Source organism: Myotis davidii, unplaced genomic scaffold, assembly GCF_000327345.1.
Source record: "Myotis davidii unplaced genomic scaffold, ASM32734v1 scaffold64, whole genome shotgun sequence".
Lineage (NCBI taxonomy): Eukaryota > Metazoa > Chordata > Mammalia > Chiroptera > Vespertilionidae > Myotis > Myotis davidii.
In genome coordinates this window covers 5,102,771-5,123,362 of record NW_006296226.1, presented here as the reverse complement: position 1 = coordinate 5,123,362, position 20,592 = coordinate 5,102,771, and the positions used below count along the sequence as shown (strand labels likewise).

General features: G+C 38.7%; 1 protein-coding gene across 3 annotated transcripts in view; it reads left to right on the top strand.

Moving 5' to 3' along the window:
• Positions 1-7,268: 7,268 nt before the first annotated feature.
• LOC102758119 (olfactory receptor 1J2) overlaps positions 7,269-20,592 on the top strand; it is a 19,976-nt gene continuing 6,652 nt past the window's right edge. The window contains exon 1 of one of the 3 annotated variants that reach the window (XM_015568806.1): positions 7,269-7,765. In XM_015568806.1, the coding sequence (XP_015424292.1) occupies positions 7,269-7,765 (497 nt within the window). Of the gene's footprint in view, positions 7,766-15,451; positions 15,526-16,282; positions 16,355-20,592 lie in introns of those variants that run through there. The other 2 variants (XM_015568810.1, XM_015568809.1) reach the window with 2 other exon arrangements.

Here is a 20,592-nt window from a genome sequence, read left to right as displayed (position 1 = left end):
GACTAATTCCTAGAAACATACAATCTTCAAAAATTCAACCAGGAAGAATCAGAAAAACTGAATACACCAATAACAACTAATAAAATTAAATAAGTAATTTAAAAAACTCCAAACAAAAGTTCTTGACTGCATGGCTTCACAGGCAAATTTTACCAAACATTCAAAGAAGAACTATTTAAAAAAAAATACAAGAGAAGAAAAGACTTCCAAGCTCTTCTGATGAGGCCAGCATTATCTTAATTGCAAAACTATATAAAGCCACTAAAATAAAATAAAAAGTTATAGGCCAGTATCTCTGCTAAACATAGATTTTCACAAAATTTTACCAACTGGATCTAACAATGTATTACAAAGACCATACACCATGATTAAATGGGATTTACTCAAGGGATGAAACATTGGTGCAATATTTGAAAATCAATAATGTGATACATGACTCAAACAAAATGAAAAATAGAAATCACATGATTGTATCTATAGATGCAGAAAAAGCATTCGATAATACTCAGCACCCATTTATGATATAAACTCTCAGAAAAGTGGCAATAAGGGGATCATAGCTCAACATGCCTGAAAAATGTACAGCCAACAAAATACTCAATTGGCAAAAATGATATGTGTTTTCTTTAAGATCAGGAATAAAACAGGATGTCTGCTTTCACCACTCTTTTTCAACATAGTACTGGAAGTCCTCGTTCAGACAAGAAGAAGAAATAAAAGGCATCAAAATTGGAAAGGAGGAAGCAAAACTGGTATTATTCGCAGGTGACATGACATTGTACACTGAAAAACCTAAAAACTTCACCAGAAATCTACTAGAACTAATATATGAATTCAGCAAAGTAGCAGAATACTAAAATAATATCCAGAAATTGGTGGCATTTTTAAACACCAATATAGAACTATCAAAAAGATAATCTAAGAAAGCTATCCCATTAACTATTGCAACAACAAAAAATAAGGTACTTGGGAAAAATATTAAACAAGGAGGTAAAAGACCTGTACTCAGAAAACTATAGGACAATGACAAAAGAAACTGAGAAAGACACAAATAAGTGAAAGCATACACTATGTTCATAGATTGCAATAATTAACATTATTAAAATGTTCCTATTACCTAAAGCGATCTATAAGTTCAACGCAATTCCTATTAATATACCAATAACGTATTCCACAGGTGTAAACAAATATTCCCAAAATTTATATGGAACAAAAAAGACTCCAACTATCCTCTGCAATCTGGAGAAAGAAGAACAAAGTTGGAGGTATCATAATTCTGGATATCAAATTATACTACAAGGCCATAGTATTCAAAGCAGCCTGTGCTCACATAAGAACAGCCTATAGATCAATGGGACAGAACAGAGTCCAAAAATGATCCATGTCTTTATGGTTCATTAGTATTTAACAAAGGAGGCAAGAGCATACAATGGGCATCCCTATGTGCATAGCAGCACCATTTACATTACAATAGCTAAGATTTGGGAACATCCCAAGTGCCCATCAGCAGATGAGTGGATTAAAAAAAAAACTGTGGTACATCTGCATAATGGAATACTACGCTGCAGTAAAAAAGAAGGTATTCTTACCATTTGCAACAGCATGGATGGAACTGGAGAGCATTATGCTAAGGTGAAATAAGCAGTCAATGAAAGAAAAATACCACATGATCTCACCCATTTATCTATAATAAAGACCATTATAAACTGATGAACAAAAATAGATACATGGGCAGAGGAGCATCAAACAGGCTGTCAAACTACAGTGGGAAGGCTGTGGAGGGTTGCGGGGCAGAAAGGGGGTAAGGTATCAACTGAAGGACTTGTATGCATGCATATAAGCATAACCAATGGACACAAGACACTGGGGAGTAGGGAGGCCAGGAGAATGTCAAGGGGGCGGGGGTGGGAAAGGAGACATATGTAATACTCTTTGTAATACTTTAAGCAATAAAACAAATTTTTTTTAAAAAAAAAGACAGTCTCTTCAATAAATAGTTTTGGGAAAACTGGACAGGTACATGCAAAAAAAAATGAAAATAGACCACCAACTTACACCAGACACAACAACAAACTCAAAATGGATAAAAGATTTAAATGTAAGTCCAAAATCATAAAAATCTTAGAAGAAAACATAGACAATAAAATCTCACACATCTCTCATAGCAAATTTTTTGCTGATATATCTCCTAGGGCAATAGAAATAAAGAAAAGGATAAACAAATGAGACTAAATCAAACTAAAAAGCTTCATTGCAACAAAAGAAACCATCAACATAATGAAAGGGAAACCCACTGTATGGGAGAACATATTTGCCAATGATACATCTGATAAGGGGTTAATTTCCCAAATATATAAAGAACTTCTAAACTCAACATGAACACAAACAATCAAGTTAGAAACTGAGCAAAGGACCTAAAAAGACACTTCAACAAAGAGGACATACACATGGCCAATAGACATATGAAAAGATGCTCAACATCTTTAATTATCAGAGAGATGAAAAATAAAATGATAATGAGATATCACTTTACACCTGCCAGAACAGCTACCATTGATAAATCAGCAAACAGGTACTGGTGAGAATATGTAAAAAAGGAATTTCTATTTCACTATTTATGGGAATGCAGACTGGTGCAGCCACTGTGGAAAACAGTATGGAGTTTCCTCAAAATATTAAAAAAAGGAACTGCCTTTTGACCTAATGATCCCCCTTATGGGAATATATCCTAAGAATTCCAAAACACCAATCAGAAATAATATATGCAGCCCTGGGCAGTGTGGTTAAGTCATTAGAACTTCGGCCAGTGGGCCAAAGGGTGGTGGGTTTGATACCCAGTCAAGGGCATGTACCAGGGTTGCAGGATTGATCCCTGGCCCTGCTTGAGGCACGTTCAGGAGGCAACCATCACGCTCTCTCTCTCTCTCTCTCTCCTCTCCTCTCCTCTCCTCTCCTCTCCTCTCCTCTCCTTTCCTCCTTCTTCCTCCCTTCCTGCCTCCCTCTCTCCCTTCCATTCTACTCTATCTCAAATCACTGGAAAAATATCCTCTGGTAAGGATTAACAACAACAAAAAAAACACACACAAATAAGTGGGGATTAAAGATAAGTTCCTTCTTATATAATACAACTAATATAAGAAATTATAGAATTTGTAAAGAGCTACCATTTGACTACCACATTTGCAGTAATTTTGTCATATAAGAATCATTAAAGTGAGTGGGTGAAATTTTAATAAGGAAAATGTTATGTTTATATAATTCCAAAATATCTACATAAATTATTCCTTTTAATTAAAGGTTAAAATGGTATCTATAAAAAACTGTAACTTTATAGTAGATAACCTGGCAGATAAAACCATAGCCAATGAAGATAAGTGAAAACACTAGTCACTGGAAAAATTAATAGCATATGCCTTATAATAATAGGCACTGTGGTATATCTACTGAGAATTAAAGCCTGAAACATACATGCATACATACAAACAAATGGTAAACATAGTAAAATGTTAACCATTATGGAATCTGAGCAACGCCTCTCAAGGAATTCTTTATTTTTAAATATATTTTATTGATTTTTTTACAGAGAGGAAGGGAGAGAGATAGAGAGTCAGAAACATCAATGAGAGAGAAACATCGATCAGCTGCCTCCTGCACACCGCCCACTGGGGATGTGCCCGCAACCAAGGTACATGCCCTTGATTGGAATTGAACCTGGGACCTTTCGGTCCACAGGCCGACGCTCTATCCACTGAGCCAAACTGGTCAGGGCATCAAGGAATTCTTGATATCATTTTTTAACTTTTTTGTATCTTTAAAATCATTTCAAAAGAAAAAGTGGAAATATCCTTTGTTCCAGCTGGCACATGTCCAAGAAGAAAGGCATCCAGGGCATGACTGGAATCAGGGACACTGTCCCCTAGGACTCCAGTCCCTCTGGCTCTTGGGCACACAGCTCCCAAAGGGCAGTCAGAAATCAGCCACAAGCTTGGGGACTTGGTTGCAGTCTCTCATTAGCAGTTAAGCTTCATCTGTGGACTCATTTCTCTGGTTAAGGAAAACGAAAGTCAGTAGAAGTGCCAAGGCCACAGATATTGCTTCTTGTGTGTCCGGATGTTAGGTCTCCTGAAGAAAAACCTGAGGAGATGGACAACAGTCTGGAGCAGAAGGTGTCTGAAGTCACCAATGACGAGCTCAGATGAAAGGAGCTGGAAATCTATACTTGGTGATGGATTTGCCTGTGTGCTAGTGGGTTCATGTTTGAGACTCTGTGCCCATGACTGTGTGTATTGTGTATGCTTGTATACATGCTATTTAATAGTTATGTGTGTGTGTGTGTGTGTGTGTGTGTGTGCGCGCGCGTGCTATGTAGGTGAACCACAGTCCTGTTTTAGCACAAGTAGTATAAGTTATGACCTCCAAGGATGTGATTTAGGGACTCCTGATTCATGTCTGTGATCACAAACACTGGCATCACAGCTGAGCATTGGGTCTCTGCTGCTGGACAAGAAGATGCTGACCTCACCAGGAACCAAGGTCAGCTCAGAGACAGCTCAGATCTCTGCTCAGCAACATGTGCTGCTGCACCAGGTAGCTGTGTCTGTGGGTGACACACTCATGTGTGAGAGCATGAAGGTGTACTGTTGGGTTTTCTCTGTGTGTGTGACCACGTGCATGGGGGATTGGGGTGTTTTAGTGACAGTGCCTGTGACTAAACAGGCTTAACTTCTCCATGCTGACTGCCCTCCCCCAGGAAAGGGATGGTCAGAAGGGGGAAGTATGTATCTGATTAAAAGAGCATGTGTGCTGCTTGCTATAGTGAGTGTGGCTGGGTGAGCATATGTGTCATTGGTGTGTTTCTTGTGAGATTTTTGAATTGTTTGTGGTGTGTGTTTTTGGTGAGTGTGTGTAGTGTTTGAGTTATGTATATATGGTGAGTTGAGTTGTCATGAGTCAGGTGTGCTAGTGTGTTTGTGAGTGAATGGTACATCAGTGAGTGTTGTGCATGTCTCGCTTAGTATGTTACCTATTACTTGTATGCATGTATTTGAGTGTTCATGTGTTAAACCACAGATAGGCTATCCTTCCCTTAAAATGGGGATGTGGGCATTGGTGATTGGAATCCTCAAATCAGGTGTGTGTGTATGTGTATATTGTGTGTGCGCATGCGTGTGTGTGTGTGTGTGTTGTGTGCGTTTCCATATGTGATCTGCACTCAGGACCTCAAGAATTTCCTGAAGTGTCCTCCTTTTGGGGCACCATTAGCTGAAATAACCACACTCCAAGCCTCTCCTTGCCTCTTGAAACAAAGCTGCTTTCATTTCCATGTACCCGAGTGACTGAGTTGCTCAGAATTTTACAACCTCTTCTTTACTTTATTAAACATGAAAGCAAAATAAACTCCAGGCATCATGCTGTGTAAAGCTATAGGGAAGAATGACCATCATACAGCTGTGAGACCTTGGGAAAGTTACATAATTGTTTTAAATCCTCAATAGAGGATATTTTCCCACTGATTTTAAAGAGAATGAAAGTGAGAGGGAAAGACAGAAATATCAATGTGAGAGAAACATTGAATGGTTGCTGCCTTCATGCGCCCCAATCAGGGCCTGGGCCAGGAAGGAACCTGAAACCAAGGTACCTGCCCTTGACCAGAATCGAACCCAGGACCCTTCAGTCTGCAGGCCAATGCTCTATCTACTAGGGCAAGTTACATAAATTTTTGGCCCCAGTTTCCACATCTATAAAATGGAAAGAACTGCACTTGTTTCTGTGAATCTTACAGAGCCTCTCAGTAAATATTTATTGTATAAATAAAGCTAATGTACTTGAGAATTTGTCAGTTGGAAAGAATATAAATATGAAGAAATGAAATTATCTAGGAAGAGGACTAAGAATTTTGGACAACTTTTGGTACTCACAGCTCTAAAATAATACATCATTCTTGACTCCCTTAAGCAAGAAAAGGGAAGTTTCCATGTGTTATGTTTAAGAGCATGGGTCTGATCGCAAAGATATATTAGATGGAACCCCAAGAAGTAGCTAATACTTGGAAATTTTTATTATAGAGAATATGATATTACATATATATCAAGTTATATACATTATATATCACATATTTAGATACATATATACACACAAGTGTATATGTGTCCTTCTCTCCCCTAATGTATAGTGTGACTATAAAATTTGTGCCATTTATGTTCCTATTTCTTAAAAGCTAAAATAGGTGAAAGAACACAAATTCTTAGTACAGCTGTGAAGAAGTTATAAAATCTGGGAACGTCCCTGGCTGTGTTGGCTCAGTGGTTGAGCATTGACCTATGAACCATGAGGTCACAGTTTAATTCCCTGTGAGGACACATGCCTAGCTTGTGGGTTTGATAAGCAGTTGAGGGGGTGGGTGTGAAAGAGGCAGCCAATCAATTATTCTCTCTCATCATTGATGGTTCTATCTCTCTCTCCTTCTCCCTTCTTCCATGAAATCAATAAAAATATATTTTTTAAAAATCTGTAAATGTAAGATTGATGAGTGGATTTAATTAGAAGAGGAAGATAAGGACCCTGGCCGAGTACCCAAATGTTCACCAAAATTCTCAGCATTATTATTAAATATAGTTTGTGGACTATTCTGTTTTGGAGTTATTCTGGCATCAAGTGGCTTTCAATGGCACCCATTTCTAGACTGTCCCTGAGTTTACATTAGCTGTGGGTTAATGGCACCCAGCAGGTTCACAGGAGAAGTGTGATAATACTCTAATAATGCCCACTCAGCATTCAGGTCTCACGTTACTTTCAGGCAGAAACAACTGACACCACTTTGCAGGTGCTCACCCTCTATTCCTGCCACAGTGAAATACTATGGTTTGGCTCTGGGCTGGTGTAGAAATGATCTCTCCATGCTCATCAAGATGTAAACTCATAAAAGTGGAGACCTTGCTTTCTTGTTCACCGCTGCATCTCAGTCCTTAGAATGGTTCCCAACACAGAATTGATGTTAAAACTAATGGTTGAATAAAAGAGCGAACCCACTCTTGCTTCTGTGTGAGGAGGTCTTGTTAACTACAACATGGGGGAACAAAGTTTTCCTGGATCCAGACTGAAATACTGGTAGAGGGAAGATGTATACACCCACAGGTGCATGGAATTAATATGAAAGTATTTTAAGGTGGTTTTCCTAGAGAATGACAGTATGAGATGTGATGGTCTGATCATCCTTTCTAGGTTCCTGAGATTCCCACATCTTCTTCATCCCCAGCATGAAGAGCAGCATGAGGCCTGAGAACCAGAGCAGCGTGTCCCAGTTCCTCCTCCTGGGGCTCCCCATCCCGCCAGGGCAGCATAGCGTGTTCTTCACCCTGTTCCTGGGCATGTATCTGACCACGGTGCTGGGCAACCTGCTCATCATCCTGCTCATCAGGCTGGACTCTCGCCTGCACACGCCCATGTACTTCTTCCTCAGCCACTTGGCTCTCACTGATGTCTCCTTCTCCTCTGTCACTGTCCCTAAGATGCTCGTGAACATGCAGACTTGGCAACAATCCATCTCCTATGCGGGATGCATTTCTCAGTTGTATTTTTTCATAGTTTTTGGTTGTCTTGACAACTTCCTTTTGGCCGTGATGGCATATGACAGGTACGTGGCCATCTGTCACCCTCTGCACTATTCCACGATTATGAATCAGGCTCTGTGCACGTTGCTGGTGGCTGGCTCCTGGATGGTTGTCTGTGTCCATGCTCTTTTTCATACCCTCCTCTTGGTCCCACTGTCCTTCTGTGCTAACAATACCATCACCCACTTCTTCTGTGAGCTCACAGCGCTCCTATAGCTGAGCTGCTCAGACATCTCCCTCAATAATCTGGTCATCTTCACCGAGGGAGGAGTGCTTTACTTCCTACCATTAAGCATTGTCTTGGGCTCCTATATCCGTATAGGAACTATCATCCTGAGGGTGCCCTCCACTAAGAGACTCTCTAAAGCCTTTTCTACCTGTGGCTCCCATCTCTTTGTGGTGTCTTTATACTACGGGACACTTGCTACTGTTTACTTTTCCTCCTCATCATGGGGTTCCAAAGACATAATTGCTTCTGTCATGTATGCAGTAGTTACCCCCATGCTGAACCCCTTTATCTACTGCCTGAGGAGCAGAGATATAAAACAGGCCTTAGAGATGTGTATGAATAGGTTTAACTTTTTAAAGTGGCAATCACTAGATTCTCTGGTTGCAGTCAGAAGCACAGGGAAATAAATCTAAAATTATTTATGGTCGACATCTCCATATAACATTAATAAAATATACATTCTGTTGTCATGTACAAGTGTCGTTAATATGTCAACTAGGTCACATTTGCTACTTGGATTGTTAATAATTCATTATTATTTTTCGCTTGTCCATTGTCTAAGATATATGCAAAATATACTGCAGAATTATACCTGTGGATTTGCTTTTTCTTTGTCTTTTGAGATATGTCATTTTTGTTTATGTATTTTTTATACTATGTTATTGAGGACACACTGATTTTGTGTGTCCCTCCTGGGGACATTTTTTTTCTTCAAGTAATTTTTTATTGTGTTAAAATACATAATATGAATTTGCATTATAACAATTTTTCAGTGTACAGTTCAACAGCATTAGGTGAATCCACATTGTTTTGTTGCTTATGCATTTTAAAGCTCTGTCATTAGGTACCTATATATTTTGGATTCTCATGTCTTCTTGTGTGTGTGTTTTTTTTCCAATTGAATTCATTGGGGTAACATCTATATATATAAAAGCCTAAGTGACCAGCCAACCGGCTGACTGGCCAACTGGCCAACCATCCAGTAGCTATGATGTGCACCAGGGGTCAGAAGCTCAACACAGGAAGAAAACCACATGGAACAGACTGATGAATCTCAGAGGGAAGGGGGCAAGTGGGAGCACAGGAAGAGATAAACCAAAGATCTTATATGCATACTAGGGGTCTGGTGCACAGATTCTGATGGGGTCCCTCAGCCTGATCTGCACCATTTTGCAATCCAGGACCCCTCAGGGGATGTCATACTGCTAGTTTCAGCCAGATCCCCACAGGCCAGGCTGATGGACTCACTGGTGCACGAATCAGTGCACTGGGCCTCTAGTTGGTTAATAGAATTATATAGGTTTCAGGTGTACATTTCTATAGTACATCATCTATATATTATATTGTGTGTTCACCACCCAAATTCAGGTGTACTTCTGTTACCATTTATCTTCCCTTTACCTTCTTTTATCCCCCCCCCCCTTTCTTCTGGTAATAACTATACTGTTGTCTGTATCTATGAATTGTGGGAGGAGGGGGGGTTGGTTTGCTTAATCCCTTCAACTTTTTCACCCAGATCCCCAACACCCTTCCACTCTAACAACTATCAGTCTATTTTCTGTATCTATGAGTGTGCTTGTATTCTGTTCATTAAAGTCAACATATAAGTAAAATAATATGATATTTGTCTTTCTATAATTGGCTTATTTTGCTTTGCATAATGATCACAAATTCCATCCATGCTATTTGCAAAAGATAAGATTTTCTTATTTTTTTATGGCCAAGTAGTATTCCTTTGTATCAATGTGCCATGGCTTCCTTTCCTTTTCCATTGAATTTATTGGGGTGACACTGGTTAACAAAATTATACTGGTTTCAGATGCACAATTCCACAATACATCATCTGTACACTCTATTGTGTGTTCACCAACACAAGTCTCCTTCCATCACAATTTATCACTCTTATATCCTCTTCCATTTTCCTCCATGCAGCCTGCCCCCTAGCAATCACCATACTATTGTCAGTGTCTACAAGGTTTTCTTTTTTGCTGAAATAAGGAACTAAGAGAAAAGTTTGTACCACAGCATTTTTATCCACTCTATTTTTAATTTTTTAAAGAAACCCCATACTGTTTTTCACAGTTATTGCACCAATCTGCACTCCCACTAACAGTGCACAAGGTTCCTTTGCTCTACATCCTTGCCAGCACTTCTTTGTTGATTCATTGATGATAGCCTTTCCGGTAGGTGTGAGGTGATCTCTCATTCTGGTTTTCATTTGCATTTCTCTGATGATTAGTGACATTTACCACATTTTCATATTTCTATAAGTCATTTACATGTTCTCTTTGCAGAGTGTCTAAGCAGGTCTTTTTTCAATTTTTTAAATTGGATATTTTGTGTTTTTTTGGTGTTGAGTTATATAAGTTCTTTATACATTTTTGGGTATTAACCCCTTATCAATATATCATTGGTGAATATGTTATCTCATTCAGTGGGTTGTCTTTTCATTTTGATGATGGTTTCCTTTGCTGTGCAAAAACCTTTTATTGGATATTAACCCATTTGTTTCCTTTTCCCCCTCCCTTGTCGAGATATATCAGAAATTACAGTGCTACAAGAATCACTGAGATTTTACTGCCTATGTTTTCTTCTAAAATTTTTATGGTTTTGAGTTTTACATTTACGTCTTTAATCCCATTTTGAGTTTATTCTTGTGTCTTGTGTAAGTGGGTCATTTAATTTCATTCTTTAGAACATATCTGTCCAATTTTTCCAACACCATTTATTGAATAAACTGTCTTTACTCCATTGTACGTTCTTGCCTCCTTTGTAGAATATTAATTGAACATATAGTAGGTTTATTTCTGGACTTTCTATTCTGTACCATGGATTTATATGTCTATTTTTATGCCAGTGCCATGCTGTTTGTATTACTATGACCTTGTAGTATAGTTTGATATTAGGTCATGTGATTCCTCAAATTGTGTTCTTTCTCAAGTTTGTTATGGCTATTCAGGGTATTTTGTGATTCCATATAAATTTTTTAAATATTTGTTTCAGTTCTGTGAAATAGGCTATTTGTACCTTGATAAGAATTTCATTACAACATAGACTGATGAAAAGGGACAGACCCAAAGACTGAGAAACAGCGATCCAGAAGGGAAGTAGGGGAGGGCGGGTGTAAGGGGAAGAGATCAACCGAAGGACTTGTATACATGTATATAAGCCAAACCAATGGACATGGACAACAGGGGGATGGGAGCATGAGTGTGTGTCGGGGGGAAGGTTGGAGGTTAATGGGGGGGATGAGGACACATTTGTAATACCTTAATGATAATAAAAAAAAGAAAAAAAAGAATTTCATTGAATCTATAGATAGTTTTAGGTACTATGAACCTTTTAATGATGGTAATTCCTCCTATCCATAAACACAGTACATGCTTCCACATATTTGTATCTCCAATTTCTTTCTTCAGTGTCTTATAGTTTCCTAGTTCAGGTCTTTTACATCATTGTTTAAATTTATTCCTGTGTAGTTTTTTTTTAAAAAAAAATAATGTATATATAAAAAACATGTATATGTATAATCTTTATTGTTGAAAGTATTACATATGTCACCTTTCCCCTGCATTGACTTCTCCCATCCTGCCCACATGCCCCACCCCTGGCTTTCATCACCCTATAGTCTGTGTCCATAGGTTATGCATATACAAATATGAGTTCATTGGTAGATCTCTTCCCCTGCAACCTTAGCATGCCTTCCCTCTGAGGTTTGATAGTCTGTTTGATGCTTCTATGTCTCTAGGTCTATTTTTGTTCATCATTTTATGTTGTTCATTAGATTCCACTTATGAGTGAATCTACAATACAGTGCTACAAGAAATCTCTGAGACTTTACTGCCTATGTTTTCTTCTAAAATTTTTATGGTTTTGAGTTTGAGTCATGTGATACTTATCTTTCTCTGACTGGCTTATCTCTCTTAGCATAATACTCTCCAGGTCCATCCATGCTGTTGCAAATGGCAAGAGTTCTTTCTTTTTTACAGCTATGTAGAATTCCATTCTTTAGATGTACCACTGTTTTTTACTCCACTCATCTGCTGATGGGCACTTAGGCTGTTTCCAAATCTTAGCTATATGAGGATATATTGGTAAATGGGGGGAAAGCAATGTGCAAAAGTACACTAATAGCATGATACTTTCTATGTAAAAACGAAGGGGAAATAAAATATACATGTGTCTTCCCATTTGAGCAAAAATAAACACAGGCAGAATTAATCAGAAACTAATAAGATTGTTTACATACAAGAGGTGGGGCAGAAAAGATAGGAGATGAGTAGAATTATTTGTATTGTTTGACCATGTTGACTTTTGTCATTAAAAGTAAATAGGAGAGGTGGTGAACAAAATAAAATAAAACAATACAAAAAAAGGAACCTAACTATATTTCAAATTAACACCATAATTAGACTAAAGGGGAAAATAAAGTAAGTAACCTAAGTAATTCTTGAAGCCAGAATTATGTCTATATATTCTCAAGAAGAGGCATATAGATCAATGGATCAGAACAGAGAACTCAGAAATTGAATTGACCCATGCCATTACCCTCAATTAATATTTGACAGAGGAAGCAACAGCATATAATGGAGTCAAGAGTCTCTTCAACAAATGGTGGGAAAACTGGACAGGTACATGCAAAGAAACATGAAACTATAACACCAACTTACACCACAGACAAGAATAAACTCAAAATGGATAAAAGAATTAAATGTCAGTCGTGAAACCATAAAAAAATCTTATAAGAAACCATAGGCAGTAAAATCTCAGACATCTCTCATAGCAGTATGTTTACTGATACATCTCCTAGGACAAAGGAAACGAAGGAGCCAACAAACAAATGGGACTACATGAAAATAACAAGCTTCTGCAGAGCAAAAGAAACCATCAACTAAATAAAAAGGAAGCCCACTACATGGAAGAACATATTTGCCAATGATACATGTGATAAGGAATTGATTTCTAGAATATATAAGGAACTCATAAAACTTAACAAAAGGAAGACAAACAATCCAATCAAAACATGGGCAAAGGACATAAATGGACATTTCTCCAAAGTGGCCAAGAGACATATGAAAAAATACTCAAAGTTACTGATCATCAGAGAGATGTGAATTAAAATGACGATGAGGTAATCACCTCACACTTGTCAGAATAACTACCATTAACAAATCAACAAATGACAACTGCTGGTCAGGGTATGGAGAAAAGGGAACCATAGTACAATGCCAGTGGGAATGCAGACTTGTGCAGCCATTATGGAAAACATTATGGAGTTTCCTCAGAAAATTAAATATGGAACTACTATTTGACCCAGTAATCCCACTTCTAGGCATATATCCTAAGAAACATGAAACACAAATCAGAAAGAATGTATGCACCCTGATGTTGATAGCATTACAATTTGCAATAGCTAACATCTGGAAACAGCCCAAGTGCCCATCCATAGATGAGTGGATAAAAATGTTGTGGTGCATTTGCTATGGAATACCATGTGCTGTTAAAAAAAAAAAAGAGGAAATCTTACTATTTGCAACAGCATGGATGGACCTGGAGAGTATTATGCTAAGAGAAATAAGCCAGTCAGAGAAAGATAAGTATCACAAGATCTGACTCATATGTGGAATGTAATGAACAAAATAAACTTATGAACAAAATAGATCCAGAGCCATAGAAGATGGAATAGACTGACAAATTTTAGAGGATGGGTGGGGGTGGGTAGAGGCGTGGGGGAGAAACTAACAGGGGAACTTCTATGCATATATGCATAGCCTATGGAAACAGATAATAGTGTAGTCAAGGCATGGGAGGGGCAGGTATGGTGTAGAGGGGTCAATGGGGAAAAAAAACAAAGGGACATCTGTAATACTTTTAACAATACAGATAAATTAAAAATAAAAACAGAAAAAAAGTTTTAAGCTGTACTTAGTGTGTCATTAACATAGTGGTCTGAACTCAAGATTCTGAAACAACTCACCATGTATCCAAGAATTCAAGAAGTAAACATTGAAGAAGGGGAGTGACTCCTCAGTCTCTGGGAAAGGAGCTCTGTACATAGAAAAGGAGAGACTGGGAAGAACTCCATGATGACAAACTAGAATCAGAGGTATTGAGTGGAACTAACGGGTTTTAAAATATATAAATAGATTGAAATTTATAGGTTATAGAGCAACACCTATATTTTTCCATCCCCCATTCTTCTATCCCTACCTTGACCCACATCCTATGGGTAAATTTTCCTTTAGTTCCTTAATTTCTAGTTTTTACTTCTTGTGTTTCTTTTATGCATACTTCCCAGTTGGCTTCTCTGCGATCATTTAGAATCCTCATAAGAAATGAACATACCTAGAGCTTCAAAATGAATAACAACTGTAATGGATTATAACTCAGAGAATAAGAATCCATAAGTACATAATGATATAGATAAATTAATATGAATAAAAAATAGGAGTAAGATCCTTCTCATAGGAGAATACAACTAATAAACATAAAAGATACGATAGAATTAAAAAAACCACCATTTGGCCACCACATTTCCAATAATTTTGTCATACAAGAATCATCAATGAATGTTAAATGCAGTCAATGCAATTTTAAGAAACATGTATGTTTATTATTTCAGAATATGTATCCAAATGAAACCTATTAATAACAAGGTTAAAGTAGTAACTTTAAAAAATGATAAGTTTACAGTAGAAAACCTGGTACACACCACCTTAGCCAGCTGACAAGGGTAAAACACTAGTAATTGGAAAAATTAATATAACTTCTATAATATACTCTGTGGTATATCTGCTGAAAATCTAAGCCTGAAATATACATACATAGAAACATGGTAAACATAGTAAAATGTTAACCATTGGGGAATCTGCTTGAAGCCTGCCCAAATTCTTGGTATCATTTTTACAACTTTCTATATCTTTAAAATAATTTCAAAATAAAAATTGGAAAAATCCATTCTCCCAGAGGGAACAATGCCCAAGAACAAAGGTGGCCAGCGCATGACTGGAACCAGGGACACTGTCCCCTAGGACTCCAGTCCCTCTGGCTCTTGGACACTCAGCTCCCCAAAGGGCAGTCAGAAATTAGCCACAAGCTTGGGGACTTGGTTGCCATCACTCATTAGTAGTTAAGTGTCATCTGTGGACTCCTCTCTCTGGAGCTGGTTAAGGAAAAGGAAAGTCCGTAGAAGTGCCACGGCCACAGATACTGCTTCTGTGTGTCTGGATGTTAGGTCTCCTGAAGAAAACCTGAGGAGATGGGTGACAGAATGGGGAAGAAGGTGTCTGAACTCACCAATGACGAGCCCAGGTGAGAGGAGCTGGAAATCTGCCTTTGCCAATGGACCTGCCTGTGTGCTAGTGGGTTCATATGTAAAACATGACTGTATGTGTCAGTCTGTGTGTCTGTCTGAATATACTATGTATGCTTCTATACGTGCTGTTAGATAGTTGTGTGTGTGTGTGTATGTGTGTGCACTATGTATCTGACTCTTTTCCTGAGTCAGACTTGACCCGGGCCCTGTTTTAGTGCATGTAGATCCAGTCACCAGCCTCTTGCTCTGTGATTAGGGACTCCCAATTCATGTCTGTGATAGTAAACACTGACATCACAGCTGAGCATCAGGAGTGAGACTGTGGTCTCTGCTGCTGGATAGGAAGATGCCCGACCTCACCAGGAACCAAGGTCAGCTCAGAGAGGGCTCAGACCTCTGCTCAGCAGTGTGTGCTGATGCACATGCTAGTTGTGTCTGTGGGTGACATGTGTGAGAGCAAAAAGATATGTCGTTGGTTTTCTCTTAACATGTGTATGTGACCACGTACATGGGGTGTTGGTGGTAGTTTCATGATGGTGTCTGTGACAGAATATGCTTAACTGCCTTCCCCAGGAAGGGGATGAGACAGAAGGGGGGAAGCAAACCTCTCATTAATAGGGGGGTGTGCACTGCTTAATGCAGTGAATGTGGCTGGGTGGGCATATCTATTGTTGGTGTGTTTCCTGTGGTATTTTTGAATTGTTTGTGCTTTTGTGTGTTTTTGGTGATGTATGTGTATAGTGCATGAGCTATTAATATGTGGGGATTAAGTCTTTGCCAGATGTGTCATGAGCAGGTGTGATGATGCGCATTGAGAGTGTCTGTGGGTGTGTGGTCTATCACTGAGTGGTGTGCATGTCTCGCTTTGTGTGTTTATTATGACGTGTACGTATGTCTATGCGGTTTATGAGCTGAACCCCATATTGGCTATCCTTCCCTTAGGAGGGAACATGATCACAGTTCATTGAAATTCTCAAATCGGCAGAGTGTGTGTGTGTGAGTGTGTGTGTGTGTGTGTGTGTGTGTGTGTTTTATGTGTGTCTGGGGTTTCCAACTTGCCCCTATGACCTCAAATATTTCTTCCAGAGCCCTTCTCCTGGGTCACCACTGGCTGAGCTAAACAAGCTCCAAAGAACCCCAGTGACTGAAAAGGATCTGCTGTGCTTCTCACATACCTGAGTGTGACTGGGTCACTCAGAGGTTGGTAAAACTTTCACTCATGTCCAGGCAAAGAAACATTAGGTGTCATGCTGTGTGAAGTCAGAGTGCAGGACTGCCACCCCGTGGTGTGGCAAACCTTGAGAAAGTCACTTAACTCACTGGCCTCTGTTTTCGATCTACAAAGTGAAAGAAAGACATGACACTTGCCTCATAAAACACAGGTCCTCAACTAACATGTATTTGTAGCAAATGATAATGAATGTAAGGGTGTTTTATTAATTGAAAAAGAGATCATTAAAAATGAAGGGTACTCTCTAGGAGGGATCTAAGAAAATGTGAAGTATTGTGAACCCTAAATTAGCAAAGGGTGTTCCCAATGAAGAGGGAAGTTTCATGGGGAGTGGGTAAGAGCGCAGGTTCTCATCGTGCAGACATATTAAACTAAACTGCATGAAGTAGTCATTATTTGATCATTTTTCTACTTTACATTTATTCATAAAGTTGACATACAATATATTAGGTTCAGGTGTATACAGCATAGTGATTTACCAATTATATACCCATCACCACAGTAAGTCTTGTAACAGTCAAGTCACCATACAAAGTTATTATAAAATTACTAAGTCCATTAAAGAATATTTGGTACTTTTTGACCTACAAAAATGGTGTAAAACTTATATCCCTTATATTTCTATTTCCTAACAGAATTCTTTGTGCAGCTGTGAAGATTTTTAATCTGGAAATGTAAAGCTGATGTTAGATTTACTTAGGAAACTAGAAAAAGCCTTTAACCTCGTGTTCAGCACAGTGTTTATGCCACCAAAATACTCAGCATTATTATGAAAAATAGTTTGTGGACTGTTGGGTAGATATTCTGGCATCTAGTGGTTTCAATGGCCACCCATTTCTAGCTTGTCCCTGTGTTTACAGCTGAGGTGCAATGGGATAATGCTCCACAAATGCCCATTCAGCACTTTAAAGCAGAAAGAACTGACAGTTTTTCAGGGCTCACCTTCTAGTTCTGCCAGGGTGAATTATTATGGTTTGGCTCTGGGCTGGTGTAGAAATGATCCCTCCATGCTCATCAAGACCTAAACTCATAGAAGTGGGGACCTTGCTTCTCTTGTTCACTGCTGCATCTCAGTCCTTAATAGAGGTCCCAATACCGACTCCATGTCCAATAAATCATGGTGAATGACACAGTGAACACACCCTTGTTTCTTTGTAAAGAGGTCTTGTTGACTACATGGGGTTCCAATGTTTTCCTGGAGCCAGACTGGAATAGAGGAAAGATGCATACATCCACAGGTGTGAGAAATTAATATGAAAGTTTTACAAAATGAATGGTTTGCCCAGAAAATGATGGTATGAGATGTGATGGTTCTGATCTTCCTTTCTAGGTTCTTGAGATACCCAACCCTTTTTCATCGCCAGCAGACACAAGAGCAGCATGAGGCCTGAGAACCAGAGCAGCGTGTCCCAGTTCCTCCTCCTGGGGCTCCCCATCCGGCCAGGGCAGCAGGGCGTGTTCTTCACTCTGTTCCTGGGCATGTACCTGACCACGGTGCTGGGCAACCTGCTCATCATCCTGCTCATCAGGCTGGACTCTCGCCTGCACACGCCCATGTACTTCTTCCTCACTCAATGAGCTGGTCATATACACCGAGGGAGGAATGCTTTTCTTCCTGCTTTTGTGTGTTATTTTAGGCTCCTATATCCTTATAGGGACCATCATCCTGAGGGTGCCCTCCACTAAGAGACTCTCTAAAGCCTTTTCTACCTGTGGCTCCCATCTCTCTGTGGTGTCTATATACTACGGGACAGCTGCAGGTGTTTACTTTTCCTCCTCCTCATGGGGTTCTAAAGACATAATTGCTTCTGTCATGTATACAATAGTTACCCCCATGCTGAACCCCTTCATATACAGCCTGAGGAACAAAGACATAAAACAGGCCTTAGAGATGTGTGTCAATAGGGTTAAGTTCTTTAACTGGTAATCACTAAATCGTCTTGTTGCAGTCAGGAGCACAGTGAGACACATAGTCTATAATGTACAGTCAACATCTCCATATAATTTTAGAATATGCAGTCTGTTGTCATTCTACAGTGCTGTTAATATTCAACTTGGTCAAATTTGCTACTTGGGTTGTTAATAATCCTTTATTCTCTTGTTCATAATCTCTTATAAGACCTATGTAAAATTTTTAGTAAGATATGGTACACAATTATAATGGTGAGTTTGTACTTTTAGACTATGTTAATGAGGATTCACTGATTTGCCATCATGATCCATTCCTGATGCACTTTTTTTGAACTGATTATTGTTTGCTGTCTCACATTGACACTGAGCTTATTGTGCACATATCTTCCAATTCACATTCAATGACATCATGTTGGTAGATGTCAATCAGCCATGATAAGAATAATTACACTATGAATATTAGCATGTGCTACAAAGCAAGACTTTATGAATGCATTTTTAAAATGAATTTAATAGCACACATCTAGCAGTGGGTCTTACCTTAACACCTTGTTTACTTCTGATATTAGTACAGATATATTATAACTAAATCTATATATCTATATCTATACCTATATACATATATATATATATATACACACACACACACACACACACACATACAGGTACAGATAAAGATACAGATAGAGATATAGATACAAGTACAGCAGTGGTAGTAAAGATGCCCCTTACTTGTTGTTACCATTTACATGGTATTATTTCCATCACTTTAAGGTTTGCTATGTCTATATCTGTGAGGTGTCCATCACTAACAGTGTCAAGTTGGATTTGCTCATTTTATGAAACACAACAATTATGATATTTGTGGAGAATTTTATCTATTGATATTTTATATAATAAAACCCTAATATGAAAATCGATCGAACAGTGGAACAACCGGCGGAACGAACAGTCACTATGAGGCGCACTGACCACCAGGGGCCTGATGCTCAACACAGGAGCTGCCCGCTGGTGGTTAGTGCACTCCCACAGGGCGAGCACCGCTCAGCCAGAAGCCAGGCTCATGGCTGGCGAGTTCAGTGGTAGTGGCAGGAGCCTTTCCGACCTCCACTGCAGGCAGGCATTAAGGAGCGAGGGGACCTGGACTGTGAGAGCCCGGACTGCAAGAGGGATGTCTGACTTCGGGCTTAGGCACAATCCCTAAGGGGGATCAGGACTAAGCCAGTCAGCAGACATCTCCAAGGGGTCCCGGACTGTGAGAGGGTGCAGGCAAGGCTGAGGGATCCCCCATGCCCCAGTGCATGAATTTCATGCACCAGGCTTCTAGTCTAATATAATCATAATATATCTAAATTTATATTTTGCATATTACTGATTTTTATGAAACACCTGCTTCACATTTATTGTCTCTTATCTTCTTCCCTTTTGATTAATCAAATATATATTTTTATTCCATTCCCCTTATTTACATATTGATCATATATTATTATTATTATGTTGTTGTTGTTGTTGTAATTCTTTTATGTGCTATACCAGTATATAGGATTACCTCTTATCTACTCTTTAATTTTTAATTATAGTTTAATATACAAAACATAAAATTTATCATGTTAGCCATTGGAGGTATATAATTGGGTGGCATTTAGAACACTCAACCCTAATATCTCATACTAGGACCAGTAAAGAAAACTCTATAGAACATCAATGAAATTTGGTATTTTGCAACTGGGAAAAAATATAAGAACAGAGATATTTATGAATCAATGTGTAAAAGAGCCTTTATACCATGCTATATGTCATGTAAAAATGAAGGGGAAGTAAAATATTCATATATATTTAAACATAAAGAAACACAGGAAGTAGTTAAGATCTGGAAACAGCCCAAGTGCCCATCAGTAGATGAGGAATTAAAAAACCTATGGTACTTTTACACAATGGAACACGACCTGGCTGAAAAAAGGAAAATCTCCTTTTGAGACAGCATTGATATACCTGGAAATTATTATGCTAAGTTTAGTCAGAGAAAGACGAACACCATATGACCTCACTTATGTGTGTATTCTAATGGTCAAAATAATGAAAAAACAAACAAACAAAAACAAAATAGAAACAGAAGCATAGATACATAGTGTAGACTGACAGCTGTCAGAGGGGAGGTGTTAAGGAGGGCTGGGCAAAAAAAATGGTGAAGGAATAAATCAAGAAAAAATATATATCACATATAGACACAGAAAACAGTCTGGTGAGTGCCAGAGAAAAAGGGGTTTTTGGGAGGAGGTGAAAGTGACAAAGGGAG